Raw genomic sequence first — 22,953 nt, forward strand, 5'->3', positions numbered from 1 at the left:
TCTTTTAGAATTTTATTGACTGTCATTTTTTTGCCCACGACTGAGACGGTTGGTCAGACCTAGAATCTTTCTTTGGGTGTGTTACATAAGAATAAGAATAATAATAATAATAATAATAATAAGAAGAAGAATGATAAGAGGAAAATCAGCTGTGCACTGTGCATGCTGTGTGTTTGCGCTGCGATGTGACCTGGTTCCTTCTTCAGTGGTGCTTCAGCCGGTTTGTGCTGCCCTTAGAGCTCATTAAAGAAACATGGAGCGACGCAGCAGAGAAGAAGCTGAGCTGCGCGAGACGGACGGTTAGAGGACGCACGTGAACCATGATTTTCAGCTTCTTAGATTAAATCCTAAAAAACGAGTTAAAACCTGAATGATCAGTCAGAATCCCCTCTGAGCGCTCGTTCTGATTTAATTTAGAGGTGAAATCACGGAAACATGAGTATTTTTACCTGATTAGTTTCAATTCTTGATTTTTTCCCCCGTTCTCATCGTTCAGGTGAAGTTCTGAACTCTGAGCTCAGGTTACCCGAAAGCTGCTCTGACTGCAGGAGCTGTAATAAATTATGTTAGTTGTGATTTTGTATGATTTCCTGATAACATGAACGTGCAGATGTTTGTTTGATTAAAGTGGAGCGCATCTGCAGTTGTCGGACGGCGCCATTCAGAGGAAGAAGCCAGTCTTACAGCTGATAATGACATGAAAGACATTTTACACAAACATGATGAATGAAGAGAGGCTGTTGTGGAGATTACGTGTCACCAGGGCTGTATCCCAATTCAGGGTCTGCAGCCTTAAAGTACGCGTCGTTAACGGTCCACAAGGGCCGCGCACTCAAAGACCGCTAAGGCCGGAAGTGCGAGGCTTCTGAAATGGGACGGTCTAGCCTCGGTCGCGCTGCCCAGGTTGCCTAGCAACCATGATACTAACAGCTGGAAACGTTTCATACAGCTTTGCTTGACAGAAATGAAGGAGAACATATTTTTGTTCATTTGTTTGTTTGTTTCTACATGGGCTTTGATTTGATAAGTATCTAAGGCTGAGACCACAGGACTGTAAAAACATGATTACTAAATTTGTCTCAGTATTTACTTTAAATATCCATGAAATCATCACATTCTCTGTAAGATTAAAGGTGGAGACAAGTGCAGTTGTAGATTTAGGAGTCCTGCTTCGTCACTCCAGCAGGTGGCGGCACTGCATCTCGATGTTTGCGGTAAACCACCATAGAAGAGGAAGCAGAAGCCGGAGGAGTGTTCGGTGGACGTGTGGCAGGAGCCGGTCACATTAGTGTGGGGTCTAAAAGGTAAACAGGTGAGTCCGCACCTCGTTTTTACCGGAACTCGCTGAATTCACGAGGCTAAAGCAGCTCGTGCATTAGCATTATCCCGAGCCGACACTCAGTTAGCTTTTGGCTAACCGCGTGCTCCTTAACCTTCAGTCACCAGGAAACCCTGTAGCACTGTCCTGACATCAGCTGTGTGTGTGTGTGTGTGTGTGTGTGGGGGGGGGGGTGTCTCTTCGGCTGGTGTTTGTATGTGTTTATCGTCATTTGTCCTGTGACGTAACAGCGTCGTGACGTAAACTCACCTGAGAGTTACTGAAGGTCTGGGGTCTAGGTAAGGCAGTGTCACGTGGGTTTAACTTCACTAAAACAGGAAAAATCCCCAAAGACGATTAAAAGGGTAATGAGTGTATGGAAGACCAAAGGGGCCAAGATTTTACATTTAAACTAATTATTTATTTATTTATTTATTTTATGAATGTCAGAAACTAATAATAACACGTGATGATAATGGATTTTATTTTGGTAAATTTTTAAAACTAAAATAATGTTTTGAGCTCAGCGTTTCAGTGTGTTTCTGAAGTCAGACTTCAAATAAAATAAGCGGATCTAAAGTTTAATAGACACAAGTGAAACATGTTTTATAATCAATAATTTGACAGATTAATGATCAGAATAAATAATATAATAAAATAATCTGGTCTTCCTGTCTTATAGCAGGTGGTGGAGATGTTGGGGCTGCGGTGCATCATGGGTGACCTGCGAGGAGGAGCGGCACTCCGGAGGACATTTGTGTCTTCGGCGGTGCTGAGTTTGAGGTGGCGGCTAGCACCGCAGGACAGGCTTCCTCAGGCTCGCTTCCTCTCTGGTGATCGGGACTCGTCGCCGTCAGTAGTGGCTAAAATGAAGCTGCGGACTCGGCTGCTGGTTACGCTGTTGTTCGGCGGCGGGTTGCTGGGTGTGTGGTGGTTTGTGCACTCAGAGAAACAGCAGAAGCTGCAGCAGCAGCGAGTGGAGCAGCTGCGGCAGGTAGCGCTGGGGCAGGGCACTTTCAGCCTCATGGACCACACGGGGTGCCGCCGGACGAAGAAGGACTTCCTGGGCAACTGGGTGCTGCTGTACTTTGGCTTCACGCACTGCCCTGACATCTGCCCCGAAGAGCTGGAAAAGCTAAGCACTGTCGTGATGACTCTGGACCGCGACGCCTCGCTGCCGCCGGTGCAGCCCCTTTTTATCACTGTAGACCCAGAGCGGGACGATGAGGCGGCGCTTGCCCGGTACGTTAAAGACTTCCATCCCCGGCTGATTGGGCTGACGGGGACGGTCGAGGAGGTGAAGCACGCAGGGCGGGACTACAGAGTGTACGCCAGCGCCGGGCCCAAAGACGAGGATGGCGACTACATTGTGGACCACACTATCCTCATCTACCTTGTCAGCCCTGACGGCCTCTTTCTCGACTACTACAACAGGATGAAGAGTGATGAGCAGATCGCCGACAGTGTCCGCAAACACATCAGAAACTATGCCACGCTGTGAGCGCTGGCTATATAGCAACCAATTACAGACTGTTTTCATAACAACCCCACTCACAGCTGGGGGATAAACTGCTTCTTGTCCTAAAACGGGACACTTCTCCATGGTAACACAGAACTGTAAACGTGTTTGAAGTGAAAGTTTGTCGATAATAACAATGTAAAATCCAGAGAGCATGCTCCCTCACTTCCTGTCTCAGCCTGATGGTTTCAGTGTGTGTGTGTGTGTGTGTGGGGCCTGGTGTCAGGAGAGGAACACACACAGATTTCCTGTTTAAGGTGTTCCTCTGTTGACACCTAGACAGACTTCCTGTTCCTCAGACAAGTGAAGCAGTCTGACTGCTTCCATGTGGAGCTGAGATGTTTATCAGGTTAAGTTTACTTCTCTCTTGCTCAGTGTGGATGAAGTGTGTTAACAGCTGGAAGAAGTGCATGCTGGGCATTTCCTCCAGTCTGTCACATAAATGGCAGTGGGACATGCTCTCTGAGAAAGTGTCAGTTTTCATAGTTAAAGGTCAGATTGGCCTCAGGGTGTGAGGACCTCGCCGATTCCTGTGAAGAGGTCAGCGATAGGGCAGATCATGCTGGTCACATGGAAACTGATCAGCTGTAATGTTGCTGTGGAAACAAGTTATATTATGGCGGACTTTAATGAAGCGTGAGTGACAGACAGGTTCTCGTCAGAAGGTCGTGCGTTTTTGTTTTTTGGCTTCTTGTTACCATCAGATTTTCCCCACAGACACAGAGAGTGCAGACAGTGACAAACATTTTATTACAAAAATTCAATAACATTGATCATCGATTAAACGTTACATGATGATGTCAGAGCGGCTTGTGCTGCATTCAGGCCTTCAGCGTGGCAAATCTGTCCGTCGCTCTGTGCGTGCTCAGTAGAGTCAGAGCCATTGTGTCCAAACTTCCCTCCAAACCGGCACAACTGTCGATCTCCACCGTGTAGTCGTTTGCCTGCAGGAAGTAGAGAGTCATGATCAGCAACCAATCAGCTGCAGCCATCCATCAACAGGAAGTGAAGACTCATCAGAACAGACTTTCAACCTTCTGACGGTGTCACTGATCAATAAAGTGATCAGACAGCTGTTCTGTTATTGATCAGCGAGCTCATCAGACTCTCGTCTGTCTTTAACCAGCTCAGAGGATTTAAAGAAATAAAAGCACCACTTCTGTCATGGAGGATTTTCAAAATAAAACCACCAGACTGATCCAGTTTCCTGTCCTTACCTTTTTCACAGTAAAACCCCTAAACACACACCTTGCTGTTCACTGGAATGAACACAGCTATGCACGATAGGGGCAGGTTTAAAAAAAAAAAAAAAATCAATTATCCTATTTAAATCGATTTCAATTTGAATAGTGTATCAATCCATTAATTCCTGAATCGATTTTTAAATATAAATGTATTTTGCCAGAAACACCAGAATCTCAGGTTAAAGCTCACAAAACTATTTCAACCACTGCCAAACAGTTAAAAAAGCAAATGAGAGCAGGTAAACGGCACATGCGGACATGCTGTCGTTGCTGAAAGCTGATATCTCACAAGTTCTGAAGCTGCAGGTTTCGTCACTCTGACCAAAATTCATTGAACCGGCAGCAAAAGAAGATCCAAACTATGCTCTATGTTTGAAAAACATTGTCATGAATTCCCTCTTTTGTGCCCAGGACAATAAAAACCACACTTCCTGCACAGCTGCCTCTCTGTGTATTCAGAGACCACCTCTGATGAATTCTCACAAGTCTTAGCTTTGTTTTTAATGCATAGATATAAATATGCATAAATATGTATATATACTGATAAAAGATCAGAATTAAAATATTTCTGAGTCTAAATCAAATTGAATCCAATCAGTTATAGAAATCAGTGACGATACCCAGTGCGAATGCTATAGTGGGTCTAAACAGAGACTGTATATAAAAGATGGACATGGTGACATCATCTACTTCTGTATAAAGCCTGGATATTTTGTGTGGTCCCATGGTAAAAGCTCCTGACACTAATTGGACCAAACATGTTGTTTTATTCAGTTCGATGGGATGACCTCATCAGGAAACATTCAGCAACAGAATGTTAAACACCTGCAGCGCTGCGCTCATCCTTGTACCGAACTGTGTGTGCAGAGCCGTAACTATGACACCAGATTAACGTATCAATGCTGCAGTTTATCGTTTATGCTTTTTAGAGAATTCATCATCATTTGATTGACATCCCTGACTGGAACAGGTGACGTTCACTGTTTGGGCCAAACTAGTCACAAAACGCGCAAAATGCCTCCTTTGGATTTGAGTGTGCTCAGATCATTAAAGTAAGTGTGGTCTGATGTGTGTGATCTCTGTGCTGTTATTGGTTGATCGCTGATGTCTGTGCAGATGTTTTACCAGCTGCAGGGAGGCCAGCAGGTACTTTGAGGCTTCAAAGTTGTCTAGACCATGAACGATGGCTGCAAACGTTCTGCGGCATCCAACGCCGCTCAGCGCTCTCACGATGCGGTCTCCGTAATCATGGATGTCAAATGCTGGGCGTTCCTCCTGGAAAATGGAGAGGCGGGGTTTAGAGTCAGAAGGGGTTTGAGTCAGAAGTTGGGTTAAGTTACTGGATGGGGCTCAGCAGGTTTTACCTGCAGTGCCAACTCAGGGCGGATCTTCTCCTCCCAGTCTTTGACCCTCCGAGACAGTGCTGTCTCCTGAGTGTAACCACGACTGTTTACCACTAGCTGCTCCTAAATCCCACACACAAAGGGTTAATCAACTTCCTGCTATTCAAAATAAAAGCTTCACCTTCTTCATGACGGAGTTATAAGTAGTTTGATTTTTCTGATCATGGGTAGCTTCTAGCAGTAGGAACAAACCTTACAGGCTCCAAGTATGATTGATCAGAATGTACTGAACATTACTGAAGATAATAATATTGATCACTGACCACTCGCAGCTTCACCAGATCCTCGTAACTCAGTTCATCTCGGTGAGCTTCTGCGGACACAAACAGCATCAGATCATTACACACGTTCCACTGTTCCTGTATCGATACTGAACTGATTGAACTGATCGATCAGTTTCAGTCTGAATCTGAAGCATTTTACCAGGTGAAATGTGCTCCGGGCCACCCAGAAACTCGGCTGGGACGTCATCGGGAAAGGCGTCGTGCTCGTTGTCCGAGGCGTCATCATCCCCACCTTCAGACAGACATATCAGGCTTTAACGCAAACACACTCAAACAGCTTTTATGACCCTGAACTCAGACCAGCACTAAGAATGTTACCCAGCAGGTGCTGTCTCAACTCTTCCACAGGCTCCTCCCCCAGTTGACCAGGCCCCACCCCCTCTGGCTGTAGGAAGGTCCTCTTCAGCTCCTCGTCAGACATCATCACTCCCTGAGTGACATAACAAATGTGATAGTAATGAGTCATAATCTGACAATAACACTGACCCTGATAAAACGACCTGAACCGCAGCTGATGTCACTGCTGACATCACTGTGATGTCAGCATGGATGATGGTGTGTGCGTCTTACGGCTCTTCTGTTCATCCTCTTCTGATTTTTGAGTTTGTCTTTGATCGTGCTCAGGTAGATGTAGTTGAGGTCTGAAAAACAGGAAGTCTTAGCTTCATTTAACAGGAAGTATAAATTCAACTCTTCAGATTAAAAGTCTTTTTCTGGACACAGAAAAGTTTTCAGCCTATTGTTACCTGTAAATGTGGGTCCATTTTTCAACTTGTGCTCTGGAGGGTCAACTGAAACAAACAACCACAAAAAGGAAGTGACATGTTAACAGATAATGGGTCCACAGGAAGAACATGAGTGCTCCAAGCAGTTTGTTCTTACAGGTTCCTCTGAACCAGCTCCTGAAGTCCCGAAGGAAAGCGGCTCGTTTCCTTTTCCTCTTCCCGCAGTCGTCCAGCCCGTCGGGAACTCTGTAGCACTTCCCTGCAGAAGACACAAAACTCTGTAAGCACCTGCAGACTGAATACTGAAACACGCCACGCGGTCCCCATAGTTACCTGGTTTCAGTGGTTTGTCCTCCTCAAGCATGGCGTATGGGTCATGGAACGCCCAAACATTCACCTGAAGAAAAAAAAAAAAAAAAAAAGATGTTTCATAATGAAGCTCTAGTAAAAAGGTCAAATTTAATGAATCTAGTTAGAAAACAAAATGAGGAACCGGAGCTTTATGAAAACTATTTTTTTCAAAATAAAAGTACTGTTGTGCTTTAAGTGTGTGAGATTTTTGACTAGGGGAAAATAAACGCTCCTGTGGCGAACACTGAGCTGCAATCTGGGGGATTAAAGCAGATTAACGTACAGCAGGAGGAATCGGCTCCTCTCTCCTCGGTTTGTTGGCTTCCATATGTTGCCTCTCTCGGATCATTCGACCATCACTCGGAGCCTGAAACACACCAACGACACCGAAGTTACACAAGGAGAAGAAGAAGATGAAGAGGTGGTGGCTGAAACTGTTCTGTGATTCTAACAAGTGAAATCTCCTCCACCTGCAATCTGTCCACATGCTCCTCCTCCTGCTCCATGTTGTCCAACTCTAAGGGGAGGAAATCGTCTGCTGCATCGCCTCCACCCTCCTCAGCATCAGCTCTGCCCATTTCAACATCCACTGGAACCACAGCATCTGAGCCATGAAGGTCAAAAGTAAAAAAAAAATCAGAAACCAAAGTAGTGAAAGTCAAGAAGAAAAAAAAAGGGGAGAAAAGCGGGAGGAAATGTGTCATGAAGGACTGAACAGGTGAGGTGAGGTGTACCTGGGGGCTGGGTCTCTAGTTGAGCGAAGTCACTGTGAGGCAGGGAAGTGGAAGCAACTGATCTGAATGTGAGCAGGATCATGTCGCCCTCACCTGGGACGAACAGGTTGATCCTGAAGTCCTTCTGACTGCACAGGATCTCACCTTTCACACTGACACACAGGCATAGAACCAGGTGAGACCTCATCATCGGGGAGCGAGGCTTAGCTCTCATTTAGTTGCTGTGCGAGATCACTGACCTGATGAGGGGCAGTTTCTTTTTCTCTTGGGTTTCAGGTGCAATCAAAGACTCCGGAGGAAGAGGCGGCACGTCCACAGTCTGCATAGGTCAGAGGTCACAGGCAGAGGTCAGAGGCCAGAACGAGCTGCAGGTAAACTGACCTCAGAGAATCAAACTCACCGTGTTGGAGTCAGACCTCTCAGATCGGTCCGACACTTCCAGGTCCAACGCAGAAAACTGAAGGACACAAATGATGTTACTCATTTACACCCGAGCACACCTGACTTTGACAGGATAAAGAGTTACAAAAAAGGAGTAAAAATAAAAAGGCAAAAATGACACGATACAGATTTAAAAAGAATTTCTGTGAAAATCTGAGGTCAAAATTTATTTTATTTTTTACGATTAAAAGGTTGAATCTGAAAAATCTAGATCATTAATAATAAATAATTAAAATAAAATAATTAATGATCACGATAAAGAATGTTTTAAATTTAAGGTTCTAATTTTTTAAATATGATATGGTCAGTGACTGAATGAAGTGACTACGTTCCCCAGAATGCCCTGTGAGTGTTGTTAGAGAATGGCGTAACAGTAAAACCTTAACCCTGTGCCTGTTTTCATTCTGACCTGTTAACTCACGTTACCTGAGGGGTACCTCAGGCTTGGCTCCAGGTCCCCTGTAACTTGCTGTTTATATTCTTGAGCACAGATGCCACATTTTCACCCAAACAGCTTCACACTCAGTGACCTCAGATGCTTCAGTTCCAGCTGACCCTGACTTCTTGTCTGCTCCAGGACCGAACTATTTCTACAGCTCGGCTCACTCTGCAGCCTCTGAGGGTTAAAGAAGGCCTTGGCTCTGGAGCAAGCTGGCTAATAACATCAGGCTCATAGAGTCAGGTGCTTCCTTTAAATCCCCTCTGAAAACATGTTTCATAGACTTTCTTTGAAGTCTATAAAAATGTCAGATATCAGTTTTGAATTTTTAGAACAGAAACATTTTATACTTCTTTTCCTTGGTGTGGTTTATTTTTGAGTCTAACATCCAGCTCTCAAAGCACTTTATCGCCAGTGTGTTTAAATGAACGAAGCATCATGAAAGCTGAAAATCAAATCAGGGACAAAATGTGACTCTGGAAGTTTGCTCTCAGGTAAAGAACCACCTTTAATAAAAGCTGCCTGGTCTTTTTTTTAATTTTTTTACCTCCTCCAAGTTGTCAGCATCATGACTGTTCACTGCTCTGCCATCACCCTCCTGAGACTCTGTTGCCTGCTTGTTGCGTCTGTCGGGAGAGCACAAAGATAATGTGTGAACCTGCAGCAGGAAATCAAACCAGCATGTGGGCGGAGTCACGCCTACTTCTTGTTCTTGTCGTTGATGTACTCCAGAGTCTGGAACACCAGGCTGTGCAGCAGCTCCACCTGAAACAGACGCAGATGCCGTCACATGACTCCATCACAGACTGGCCGAGGTCATGTGACTTGTGTGTGGCTCACCTTCTTGCTGTAGATGCAGGCGGAGCCCTGGATGAGCAGCGCAGCCTCTGCGAAGTTCAGCCTGGTTTTCCCACCATCGAAGGTGATACACATGTCATCCAGCTGCAGACACACAGACAGATGTTACTGGGCGGAGCTCAGCTTCATTCCATCAGGCTGTGACTGACTGAAATCCCACCTGGATTCACGTTTGTGTCTCTGTGGATCACCTGAAGCTGCCAGACCAGTCCTTTGTGAATGACCTGAACAATAAACTGACCCAGAGCAATTTGTCTGAAATGCAGTTGTTACCTTCTAATTACAGCTCTGTCTTCTTCTGTCTGCATTAGAAGTACTGCAGAGCTTACTGCTAAAACTGACACCTTCTCCGTGCTGCTTTTACTCTTTACAAAGACACCCAGGGAGCCAGACTGACCCTGTAGGTGAGCCTGTTCTGGGGCACGGACCACATGTTTGATGCAGAAGGATATTGCTGTCTCGTGTCAGTTTGTATGGAGGACGAAAGCTATCAAAGTAAGAGCCTCTGTGGTATAAATAAATTACCTCATCTAAGTAGTCGTTTAGCTCTGACGCCAGGTCGATCTCCCAGTTCTTTGTGAGCTCTCGGATCGGCTGGAGCAGGTGAGCATATCGGCTCTCTGTGGACTCCATCTCACCTGAAACAGGTAGAACGAGAACAGGCTGTGAATCCTGCGGGGTCTCAAACATCACTCGGTCTTTAAGCAGCTCGTTTCTCTGCAGTGCTCTGAGTTGCAGATGGAACGCTTTCTCATTTAAAACTCAAGCAAAGATTACTTTCATTCAGTCCAAATTTGATATAATAGTAGATTCATAAAAGCCTGTAATGTTGATCAGAGCGCACAGCTACAGCTGGACTGTACATATCGATTTAAGTATCGATTATCAGTTTTCATGGTGAACTCTTTGCATTCACCTGTCCTCAAAATCAAACAAAACTGTGTTATCGCTGCTGTGAATTATATTAAATAGCGTGATAATTGCTACGAGCTAAAGCGGCAAATACTGAAATCAGAGAGAACGAAATTAAAGCAAAGTACGTTCAAAAATGTGATTTATTTTAATCGCTGTAGCTAAACCTGTGATTAAAAGATAAACTTAACAAATTAACTTATTCCTAATCTAACGCCGAATATACCGGGACATTCCACTGTTTAGTAAACCGTGTTAATTAATCCTCTGTGAGATCGATGTTTACATCAATCCGAATGAAACACAGAAATGTCAGATTTATCAACGCAATGTGGCGGAGCGTCTAAGCGACTGTAGCTGTCAAAGCTTGAACACTTGGCTCATTTACCTGCTCAGCTTGGTTATTTTTTTAAATAAGAGAAATACCTGAGAATAAGCAGGTGTCGGTAACATGAAGCAGCGACGGTGTTTAAGGAGTAAAATCAGAGAGAAACTTACCGAAAAACCTGAGCCGAGCTACACCGGGGCTAACTGTTTGTAGCCGTTAGCACAACACTCAAAGTACCCGCGTTAAATTTCTTCTTCGCTGCTCTGGTCTGTGTAGCAGCTCCGCGTGCTGCCCCCTGGCGGCGCTATGGTGTGATACAGGCTGCCGACCGCTAGATGGCAGCGTTGCAGTTTAAAGCAATGACTGTAGAAAACATCTACAGTTTTCTGTAAAACTGTAGAAAACTTCTCCAGTCATTGGTTTAAAGAAACTGGGCGAGCTGCTGCCTGCACCTTGCGATCTGTTTATAAGAAATACAGATGATTTGGCATGCGCAAAACAGCGCAAGAGCAAAGCCAAGTCAAATAGTGAGAATTTGGACTCCATATTTCATATTTATATCTGCAAATATCAGGCTAAAGCCATATTCATTCATTGGACTTATTTTGTAATATCACAGAATATTTAAAGCCCCTGTTTTATTTTTGTTTATACATGATAACAAGTTAAATAAAACCCTGTGCTACACGACTGGTGTAGGATTAAAGGTTAAAGAATCCTAAGCAACAAAACAAAAACAAAAACCAAAATACTTAATGAATTAAGTAATCAGTAAAAAGGATCACAAGCTGTTTGGATAATCTTTTAGAAAAAATAAAACCATGAAGTGAGAAGTCATAATACTGTCATGAATGTTTGCACTCTTCCTCATCTCACTCTTCTGGTGCTCAGTGCGAACACAATGGTCGTGTCCAAATTCCTGGACTGCATCCTCCTGAGGAAGCATTAGTATGAATTTGGACACGACCTGTGAACAAGTCTGCCCCTTGAGAACGCCCCCTGTGGAGCAGGAAGTGCACTGAGGGAGGTCTCTGCTCTCCTCTGAGCCTGAAATTCCTGCTCCAGACCACACTCCAATCCACCAGCAGGTGAGGAGGGCAGGAAGAGTATCGAGCCAGAATAAAAGCCCTCGTGCAGACAATCAAAGCCAAGTGAAGGACACATAAGAAAGTGGTTTTCTTGGTTCCACCTGAACTCAAATGTTGGTTACCTGGGCATGAAACAAAACAAGCAGTGTGCGGAGCCATGCTGCCGTGTGCCGTGACAGCACACCGCTGTCTGAACTCTGACCATCACAAATCATATCTGCAGATGGAAACATGATGAGATTTCCTCTGCACACAGATCTGATTTCAGGGCCCTCAGTATGTGTGTGTGCGTGTGTGTGTATGCATGTGTTTGTAACTCTTCCTCCACACATGAAACCATTTTTTTATTGTGATTTAATAAAACTTTATTTACAAAAACAGCAGGTGATGTCATTAAGAAGCAATAATGATGATGATGATGATGGGCCTCAGGAAGCCTCCTCTTCGTCTTGCAGCAGCATTAGTGAGTATTATTAGTCTGAGAGGACAGCTGTAATTAATGCCTCTGAGAGGAGGATGACGGGGCAGCAGGAGCTAAATTTAACACTCCTAATTCAAGCAGCCGGATTTCTAATCCAGGAGACGACGCCCTCCTCCTCCTTGTCTTTCCTCCTCAGAGGTGTACATGCTGCTCGGGAGTCCCACTGTTTTACTTTCCCAACAGAGACGAGACAACAAAGGATGCAGACTGGCGGAGAAACGTCGTCACGGCCCAGGAAGAACACTTCTGGAAAACATCTGGCCACATGTGATTGAAGAATAATCCTCTGATAAACTCAGAGAAAACAATGCACGCAGCGGTTTCCCAGCAACACCCCATCCCCATCGCACTGCGCTCCTCTTCATCGTTTATCTCTTCCACTGGAGCACCAACAGATTACTGAGATGCCAGCAGCTGCACGCCATTCTTAACCCAGCACAAAATGTCTCAGAAAAGCTACAAACTAACAGGTAATGCTGCTGTGGCCACAGCCATCCTTTACATACAGTCTTTGGCTAATAACACAGAGCATCTGTCAGAAGAAGGTGTGACTCTGCAGCAGAACATCCTGGACTCAGCTGCAGGTGAAGCTGAGCCATGTGTCGCAGTCATATTTGCCTGCTGCGCTCCATCACACCTGCAGCAACAGTGAGCACAGAGACTCCACCCCCACAAACACCACCGTGTGCACATCACCTGATAACTAATGGTGTCAGCACACAGGTAAATCTAATCAGCATTATAATAATAATCATTCACAGTTCACAGCATGTTAACCTGAACAGCTGCAGTTCCTCTAACTTCCACCAGAGGCTCCCAGCCTGCATTGTTATGGGCGTGGCCTCTGTGACTGACAGGTGGATGGTGACACAGGCTGCTGCTGATTCACCAGAAACCCAAGGGTTACATCATGTCCATCTTAAATATACAGTCTAGTATCTAGAACACGTTCCACAGCAGGAGGAGGAGTCTACACCTCTGACCTCCAAACACCTGCCATGGATGAAGAGACAGCGCAGCGAGCGGCGGCTTGAGTAAATGAGGAGGTGTGAATCTCAGCAAGTGAGTGGAGTGAAGATCAGCACTCTCCTCCTCCTCAAAGGTTACACCAATGGTCTACCCGCTGTACTCTGATTACTGCTGGAACAGTTATGTAAATGGACTTAAAACAAAAGTTTCAGTTAAGAAGTCTGTGCAGGGTGAGAGTGCACCGCGTGGCATGCCATTGGACGTCAGTCCTGTTATTTTAATTCCCATTGGATGAGAGCATGGATGGGATCAGTGGTTTAACTGAAGTATTTTATGTTTTTTGGGTTTAAATATTGATCTTTGACTTCAAAGTTTCAGTCTCTTCTTCTTCTGCAGGTTTTCAAATATTAATGTAGTGATGCCAGTGAACCAGCAGCTCATAATGAGCCAATCAGGAGGCTGAAAATCATACCAAGGGTTTTCTGCACTGCTCAGATTAATTCATGATGTCCTCTGATTTGGTTTCATGTTTTTTGCGCTGGTTTGCTTCCAGTTACGCTCAGGCTGGTAGTTTTTGTGTGTGGTTGCAATACAAACATGTAAGACTGCTTTCTTCCATTTGCGCAACATCTCTAAAATTAGAAATATCCTGTCTCAGAGTGACGCTGAAAAACTAGTTCATGCATTTATTACTTCCAGGCTGGACTACTGTAATTCATTATTATCAGGATGTCCAAAAAACTCACTGAAAAGCCTTCAGCTAATCCAAAATGCTGCAGCAAGAGTCCTGACAGGGACTAGAAAGAGAGAGCATATTTCTCCTGTTTTGGCTTCCCTTCATTGGCTTCCTGTTAAATCCAGAATTGAATTCAAAATCCTGCTCCTCACATACAAGGTCTTAAATAATCAGGCCCCATCTTATCTTAATGACCTTGTAGTACCATATCACCCTATTAGAGCGCTCCGCTCTCGCTCTGCAGGCCTACTTGTTGTTCCTAGAGTATTTAAAAGTAGAATGGGAGGGAGAGCCTTCAGTTTTCAGGCCCCTCTTCTGTGGAACCAGCTTCCAGTTTGGATTCGGGAGACAGACACTATCTCTACTTTTAAGATTAGGCTTAAAACTTTCCTTTTTTCTAAAGCATATAGTTAGGGCTGGACCAGGTGACCCTGAATCCTCCCTTTGTTATGCTGCAATAGATGTAGGCTGCCGGGGGATTCCCATGATGCATTGAGTTTTTCCTTTCCAGTCACCTTTCTCACTCACTATGTATTAATAGACCTCTCTGCATTGAATCATATCTGTTATTAACCTCTGTCTCTCTTCCACAGCATGTCTTTATCCTGTCTTCCTTCTCTCACCCCAACCGGTCGCAGCAGATGGCCGCCCCTCCCTGAGCCTGGTTCTGCCGGAGGTTTCTTCCTGTTAAAAGGGAGTTTTTCCTTCCCACTGTCGCCAAAGTGCTTGCTCATAGGGGGTCATATGATTGTTGGGTTTTTCTCTGTATCTATGAAGCGCCTTGAGGCGACTTTTGTTGTGATTTGGCGCTATATAAATAAAATTGAATTGAATTGAATTGAATTGAAACAGCACAGGGAGGATAACAAGGAAGAGGTGAACTCAGTCACAGCCAAAAACCAGAACAGGAAGAAGACATAAAAACACCACCAAACACCAAAACCCTTCAAAATAAGACAGGAAGTAAACGAGGGAAACGGGAAAACAACTGTGTGAAGGCTTGGTCCTTACACTGGAAGTGTGAAGCACAAGCATACAGATGGTGAAGTGTCTCCAGAGTATAATCCAATCAGATAATCTGCACCTCTGCCTCTTCGACCTACACCTTAAAGTCTAGAAGAAACAGAGTGAACATGAAGCATGCACTGATAGAGAACAGATATGAAGCCCAGCAGTAACACACAGTTACTCTAAGCTCTGAAATCAACTGGAAGAACTCAGATGACATAAAAGCATTATGGGAAATGTATTTCTAAATCTAAATCGATACTTTTGCCAGAAGGAATAAAAACAGAAGAAATCCAGAAATGTGATCTCAGTGAACAAATTGCTGTTTTATTGTGTGTGTGTTTCACATCTTCACTGCAGTCTCATTCATCAGCTGTCTTGAATGGCTCAAACTGACCGCGTGCAGATGAATATGAGAATGCTGAGGTCACGACTCTCCTGTCAAGCATACTGATTGGCTGGAAAAACCCATCAGAGTTAAACCTGCTCCCCGTTTTCACCCCAGTTTCCAACTCGCAGCCAGCAGCTGTGAGATTGGACGACAGCACGGCTCACCGGTCCCCTCCCTCCCTCCCTTTTAGCTTCCACAATCCACTAGGAGCAGCGCTGATGGATCATGAAACCACCACAAGCTCATCAAACCACAGTGAGTCTCTCAGGCGTTAGAACCCTCTGTTTTTGACACCTGTCAGGATTGGGTAAAGGTGTGACTCAATTGGCTCAGAGGTGCCGTTGTTGCTGCTGACCTCGCGGCGTACTCTCTCAGAAACACAGGTGCAGCAGGAGTTGTGCAGGTATCTCTCAATCCAGCCCCAGAGTACTAAAAGTAAAACTGAACCACCTCCACCACGGAGGAGGAGTCTCACATCAGTTTATCTGCAGGAAACTGGTTAGCAGCAATTCAACTTTCAAAATAAGAGCATGAGGTTTCTCAAGGGATGTTGTGTTGCCCAGGTGGATGAAAGTAAACCCGGGCTGCCCTCAGACAGAAGTCTGTGACTTTCAGACTGTGCTGCAACTAAGCCGTGATGGGATCTCAGATCACAGAGCACAAAATGGTTCAAAGCCATATCAGTGACTCTCATATGATGCATTTATTCACAGGTGAGCAGTAATATTTAAATTCATTGTACTTTAATGTACAATATATCAAAAGACCAACAGACTCCTGCTATGCTGCTGGGAGTGTGAAAGCCTAATCCAGGTCCAGACCCCCAGGATCTAGAAATGTGTTTAACCTGACCCTATACAGTGTTCACTGCATCATTCCATTTTTACACTGATCACCACCTGCATTCATGTATATATCTACCTGCTTAGTACTTTTAATTTTAATTTCCATGTTTATTTAAGTGTTGTGTGCAGTGTTGGGAAGGTTACTTTTAAAATGTATTCCATTACAGAATACAGAATACATGCCTCAAAATGTATTCTGTAACGTATTCCGTTACGTTACTCAATGACAGTAACGTATTCTGAATACTTTGGATTACTTAATATATTATCATTCTTTTTACAACAACGTGAATGTACTATTGCTGTGTGATTTATTACTATTACTGAAGGTCCGCGACTCCGAACTGTAGTAAAAGACTAATACGGCGGGGTCCCTGTCAGCTCGTAGCCGAAAAATAGCTTTACTTTGTTGTGTGGGTCAACTTTTCTTGCGAGAGACAGAGAGAGGCGTTGAAAGGCTGCTCCAACGGAACTTATTGTTTTCGGAGGAAAACACGAACACGGTGTACAGTCGAGTCTTAATAGCTTACTTACAACTGGGCTCGTCAGGCACTCTTCTTGGCTGAAGTGGTTATTATTATATTTACATGCTTCCAGCTCCCGTTTTTGCTCGATGACAACTCGTACCTTTCCGCTCCCCTTTTTCTCCCTCCTCGCGCTCACAGACCCATAATGTGTATGGCAGTCCATTCTCCCTGAAACACGGACTACACTGCCCATGATGCTACATTCTTTAGAGCTATGCTTGTAGCATTCTGCCTGTTAGCTTAGCACAACAACAACAACAACAACAACGAAAAGGCGCTCTCTCACCCAGGAAACACGCAGTCGCAGAGAGAGAGAGAGAGAGAGAGAGAGAGCGTTGCCCTGTAACCATGGCAACCGTAACGCTGCCGCCTGGAACAACAGCACATAGCTGTCAAACAAAACCCAAACAGTCCTGACCCGCGACAAAATGAAACAGGAAAGTACCCCAGTGTATTCCATTTATTTCAACAAAGTAACTGTATTCTGATTACCACCTGTTTAAACGGTAACTGTAACGGAATACAGTTACTCATATTTTGTATTTTAAATACGTAACGGCGGTACATGTATTCCGTTACTCCCCAACACTGGTTGTGTGACAGTTTGTTTTGCACTAAGTACTGCAGCAATTTCCTAATGTTGTAAACCTGCTCAACATTTGGCAATAAAACCCTTTCTGATTCTGAACCTTGTTGCAGGGGAGCAGCAGCTGTTTGACTTGTTGCTGACTCAACTCCATGTATTTTTATGGCGTTGGTTGTGTTGCTTGTCTCTGTGCTTATTTAGTGTCAGATCCACCAGGCTGGGAAAACTTCGGGTGGTGGTCCAGCTGCTGTGAGACATCGGCAGCGCTGTTTACATGCGGAAAACAGGTGTGCTGTAGTGAACACGGTCTGATCACGCCTGTTTAATCAGCAGATAATTCGGAATGAAACAAAGACACATGTAGGTGTCACCTTCATCGCAGTGATCTGACACTCTGATTGGACCTCTGTAGAGCTGAAGTCCTGGAACTGAAGGGAATCCTGGACTCTGATAAAGATCAGATGGCTCTCTGGCTATTAGCTTCACCAATGTCTTCAGGTTTCAGTCTCCTGGAGTATGTTTCCCAGAGTACCTCACCTTTCTTCTGTGCTCTAACATCAGCAGATCTCCAAGTTTCTTCCTCAGGTGGAGTTACTGTTAGTGAGTAGATTAAAGTCTGCCAGGCTGAACAGGTTTATAAAATATGATGTTTTGTTCTGGTTCTGACCTTTTCCCCTTGCTTCTGTCTCTGAGAGGAAGATGGATGTACTGATGGAGTCACAGCTGTATCCCATCTGAGGAAGGCAGAGGAGGATGACGAAGAGGTGAGGCAGAGGATGATGGAGAGAGAAAACGTCCGACTTCTCTGCCGAGTCTGTCTGCGAGGTGAAGGATGGAGGGAGCGGGTGAAGGGATCATTCCCTCGCCAACGAGCCTCAGCGAGGCTGGAAAAATGAGCGCTGTCCCGGGAAACTCCTCCGCTGAGCTCGGATCGGCCACCCCCGGCTCGTTACTCAGATCGGCTATTCAGCCAGACCGAATGAAAAATAGTCCCATAAAATCCAGATGGCTGAGAGTGTCAGCAGAGAACAGGAGAAAGTTTGACAGATTTGATTTAAACTTATGTTAAAAAAGAATCTTTTTGTTATTGAGAGACTTTGATCTGGGCTCGCTTTAAAAAGAGAACTTTTTTGGTTTACCTCCGATGACACACAGAGATCTCTTTGAAACCTTGAGCCAAAGAAGAAGACACCTCTTCCCGTGTAATGTGTTGCTCCTGAGATGTCCCAACAGGGCCTCTGTACATGCTACATACAGTTTCAAACTTCCTCCTCCTTCGCTCTCTGAGCTCACCACGTATTTTAGTTCCAGCTCATTGGCCACTGTAATGACCCGTCCTCGCTGCCGTCTTTGCTTGGCTGCTGCTCGTTTGTAAATGTTGTTCCTGTCAGCCGCTCTGGTCTGCCTGCTATTGATCTTCCTGCTCGTTTGGACCTGCTTACTAATCAGCGTCGCACATTACAGACGCACAGAACTGATTAGTGAGTTCACCACCACACACAGAGCAGCTTGCTTTAGTCAGCTGTTTCAAGTGTGCTCGCTGTTTCTGGATTAATTCTGTGATGACGCAAAAACAAATGATTCTCAAAGCAAACAGCTGATGTGGACCTGCTGAAGCCAGTTGTTTCACATGTGAAGTGGATTTTCTCTGCCCTGACTCTGATGTTTCAGATTTACTTCAGTTTGAACTCCTCAGTGAGTTTTGCTTATCTCAGCCATATACTGAGGTGAGATCCTGAAACGAAACAAGCAGAACTACTAATCATTCGATCATTCATGAATCGTTTCTCTTACGCTAAAATCCCAACTACCACAGAGGCCAAGCAGCTCTGATGGATGGATGAATGATGATGGGTGGATGGATGATGGGTGGATGGATGATGGATGGCTGAATGGATGATGACGGATGGATGGATGATGGGTGAATGGATGATGGATGGATGATGCATGGATAATGGATGGATGATGATGGGTGGATGGATGATGGGTGGATGATGGATGGATGGATGATGCATGGATAATGGATGGATGATGATGGGTGGATGGATGATGGGTAGATGATGGATGGATGATGGATGGCTGAATGGATGATGACGGATGGATGGATGATGGGTGGATGGATGATGAATGGATGATGCATGGATAATGGATGGATGGATGATGATGGATGGATGGATGAATGATGATGGATGGATGACGGATGATGATGGATGGATGATGGGTGGATGGATGATGGATGGCTGAATGGATGATTAGGGATGGATGGATGATGGGTGGATGGATGGATGATGGGTAGATGGATGGATGGATGCATGAATAATGGATGGATGATGATGGGTGGATGATGGATGGATGGATGATGGGTGGATGGATGATGGATGGATGGATGGATGATGGATGACTGAATGGATGATGACGGATGGATGGATGATGGGTGGCTGAATGGATGATGACGGATGGATGGATGATTATGGATGGATGATGGATGGATGATGATGGGTGGATGATGGATGATGGATGGCTGAATGGATGATGACGGATGGATGGATGATGGATGGATGATGCATGGATAATGGATGGATGATGATGGATGGATGGATGATGGGTGGATGATGGATGGATGATGGGTGGATGATGGATAGATGACGGATGGCTGAATGGATGATGACGGATGGATGGATGATGGATGGATGATGGATGGATGATGCATGGATAATGGATGGATGATGATGGGTGGATGATGGATGGATGATGGATGGCTGAATGGATGGATGATGATGGGTGGATGGATGATGTATGGCTGAATGGATGATGACGGATGGATGGATGATGGATGGATGATGGGTGGATGGATAAAGGATGGATGACGGATGGATGATGGATGGCTGAATGGATGATGACGGATGGATGGATGATTATGGATGGATGATGGGTGGATGATGATGGATGGATGATGGGTAGATGATGGATTGATGCTAGGTGGATGGATGATGGGTGGATGATGGATGGATGATGGATGGCTGAATGGATGGATGATGATGGATGGATGGATTAATGATGATGGATGCATGATGGATGATGATGGATGGATGGATGATGGTGGATGGATGATGGATGGCTGAATGGATGATGACGGGTGGATGGATGATGGGTGGATGATGGGTGGATGGATGGATGATGCATGGATAATGGATGGATGATGATGGGTGGATGATGGGTGGATGGATGATGGATGGATGATGGGTGGATGGATGATGGATGGCTGAATGGATGGATGTTGATGGATGGATGAATGATGATGGATGGATGATGGGTGGATGGATGACCGGTGGATGGATGATGCATGGATAATGGATGGATGATGATGGATGGATGATGGGTGGATGGATGATGGGTGGATGGATGATCGGTGGATGGATGAATGATGATGGATGGATGATGATGGATGGATGATGGATGGATGATGATGGATGGATAATGGGTGGATGGATCAATGATGATGGATGGATGATGGATGGATGATGATGGATGGATAATGGATGGATGGATCAATGATGATGGATGGATGATGGGTGGGTGGATGATGATAGATGGATGGATGGATGTGTGTCATGTGGTAAAATATGTTTGTCTCACAGGTTTTTTGCTGTCGCATTTCGTGATGATGTCAGTGTGCGTCTGTGTGTCAGGCTGCTGCAGGGTGATGACCACACTGTTTTCTCACTTGTGCAGTCAGGACTGTGGATAGTAAAACATGAAGAGAAACAGCTCAGGGTTCAGGTGTGTGAATAATACACACGCCTTTCCTCAAACCTGAACTGGTGTGATAAAAGACACACCAGTTTGACTCCACAGTGAGCTGTGGCTGAATTGAAAAAAACTGACAGCTCAGATGTTTGTTGTTAGGAGGTAAAGACGTACATCGTTAACTAACTGTTTTTGTGGTGAATAGAAAAGTCTCTCCCTGATCTCTGCTTGTCTTCACGAGCAGGACAGCTAATGTTTCTACCTGAGCTACCGAGAGCTACCTGCAGGCTAACCCACCTCCCCCCGTCCTTGGTGTCACCTCACTCTGACGTTAGCTGTGACCACGATGATGGCCTTGTAATTGGTTTCCATTAGAGCGCTCTCTTCCATCCTTCCCATCAGGCTGCGCAGGAGGGGGCGTGCCCTCAATTGTCCGCAGACAGAAATGCTCGCGCCCAGCCGCCTGATAACCTCGGACAGAGGAGGGGGAGGGTCAGAGTTATAATGAGGACCGTCCAGTGTAACGAGGACATCGTGCTCTGACTACACACACACACACACACACACACACACACACACACACACACACACACACACACACACACACACCTTCTAACATGAGGGAGAAAACGCTGACCTGCTTGAGTGCCTGTGTTCCTCCAGTCTGACCTCTGACCTCAGTGTGCCGGCCTCTCAGGGAGACGTTAGCTGCAGATCAGAACATGGTCTCCAGCAGCGTTATGTAAGAGTTTAAAGTGAAATGCTGTTGTCTCTGTGTGATGGAGGACCTGAGTGTCACACACGAAACCCAGCACGTTAGAGCAAAGCTTCCATCAGCTGCTGGAGATGGCGCTCCAGCACATGATACCCAACCTTCAGCTTCACCTCCCACCGTGAGACTGAACCGGCTCCAGTGCTGGCTTTCAGCAGTGCCACTGTGACCTGCTGTTCACCTGTGAGCCCGCCCCCTTTCTCCATGTGCAGATGACACAGGCCTGTGTTTATCAGCTGTGAGTCACACTTAGCGAGCCAATGAACATCAGTTACCTGAAAAACAACAAGACCTCAGCAGGAATTAGAAAAGTTTACCATGCTTCCTGCAGGAGCTGTTCTGAAACCCAGGATGAACATATTAGACAAGAAACCTTTGTCATACCACCAATGTCAAATTCTAGATAGATACAAGCTTTTACATTTTATTAATTTCAAAATATTTAAATCTGCCTGTCTAATCTATAAGGTGGTCTGGCGCCTCCACCAATGAGTGATCTTATTAAACAAAAGTCTAGCAGTATTACTGGGTCTTGATTGACTTAAGCCACGGTGAGAGGTGATTGTGAATTGGCATTTAGAGGGACCACCTTTTCACAGAATGCTCTGTCATATCAGGGAGCTTCTGGAATAGTCTTCCACTGCCAGTGAGGGAAAGCACAAGTCTCCCTCTATTTTTAGGAGTCATTTAAAAGGGTGGCTGATGGACACACAAGCATGTGATCATGTCTAATTAATCTTGATTATATATTGGACGTGAAATAGAATTACAAAAAGGGAAACAGTTATTGGTGCAATGGGTCAGTGCAATATCAGGGCATGTGCAATATAATTGATGTGTTTCTGTTATTGTTTGCTATGTTGTCCATTTGTTTTTGTCATTGTTTGTTCTAATATGATGTGATAACTGTTTCTCTATATAAATGGTCTGTAAATACTGTCTCTGTGTGTTCTTTACTAACTTGTGTGCAACACCAACCTGTCAGAGGGTTTTCAGATGGAAATTAGCTGAAGGCTATAATCTGGCATATTTACATTTGTGAAAATGTTAATTATTATGTATTGTCCCTCTTTCTAAATACATAGATAAATATTTAAAAAAAATGCCTAAAGATGAGGTTTGGAGGCGGAGTCTGACACACCTGGTTCTGAGATTATTGCTGTTGACCTCTCGGTGGCAGGACTGCACATATCTGCAGGTTTTAGAAGGTTAGATGAGATTTAGTGACATAAAAGAGCGCATTTGTG

At 44.9% G+C, this 22,953-nt stretch overlaps 2 protein-coding genes and 1 long non-coding RNA gene across 4 annotated transcripts; 2 read left to right on the plus strand and 1 right to left on the minus strand.

The window, feature by feature from the left end:
• The first annotated feature begins 1,156 nt into the window (after positions 1-1,156).
• On the plus strand, positions 1,157-4,035 carry sco2 (synthesis of cytochrome C oxidase 2). 2 transcript variants are annotated; one of them, XM_026147520.2, is made up of 2 exons: positions 1,157-1,312; positions 2,001-4,035. In XM_026147520.2, the coding sequence occupies exon 2, from the start codon at positions 2,013-2,015 to the stop codon at positions 2,817-2,819; it is 807 nt and encodes a 268-aa protein (XP_026003305.1). In that variant the 5' UTR covers positions 1,157-1,312; positions 2,001-2,012; the 3' UTR covers positions 2,820-4,035. The 2 variants fall into 2 exon arrangements, with proteins under 2 accessions (XP_026003305.1, XP_026003308.1); XM_026147523.2 differs by having other exon boundaries at positions 1,177-1,304.
• ncaph2 (non-SMC condensin II complex, subunit H2) lies at positions 3,569-10,870 on the minus strand. The gene is made up of 20 exons (XM_026147517.2): positions 10,727-10,870; positions 9,842-9,954; positions 9,299-9,400; positions 9,162-9,223; positions 9,006-9,084; positions 7,979-8,035; positions 7,818-7,897; positions 7,579-7,730; positions 7,315-7,448; positions 7,128-7,211; positions 6,827-6,890; positions 6,651-6,752; positions 6,515-6,559; positions 6,339-6,409; positions 6,087-6,198; positions 5,908-6,000; positions 5,748-5,797; positions 5,446-5,547; positions 5,207-5,356; positions 3,569-3,781 (listed from the first exon to the last, which is right to left on the minus strand). Exons 2-20 carry the CDS (start codon positions 9,947-9,949, stop codon positions 3,659-3,661), a joined length of 1,770 nt encoding a protein of 589 aa, XP_026003302.1. The 5' UTR covers positions 9,950-9,954; positions 10,727-10,870; the 3' UTR covers positions 3,569-3,658.
• A 609-nt stretch (positions 10,871-11,479) lies between these two features.
• On the plus strand, positions 11,480-22,645 carry LOC145421622 (uncharacterized). Its single transcript, XR_013902996.1, has 2 exons — positions 11,480-13,693; positions 14,683-22,645. It is a non-coding gene; the product is annotated as an uncharacterized LOC145421622 (long non-coding RNA).
• The last annotated feature ends 308 nt before the right edge of the window (positions 22,646-22,953 follow it).

The sequence above is a fragment of the Astatotilapia calliptera genome, chromosome 17 (assembly GCF_964374335.1).
Source record: "Astatotilapia calliptera chromosome 17, fAstCal68.1, whole genome shotgun sequence".
Lineage (NCBI taxonomy): Eukaryota > Metazoa > Chordata > Actinopteri > Cichliformes > Cichlidae > Astatotilapia > Astatotilapia calliptera.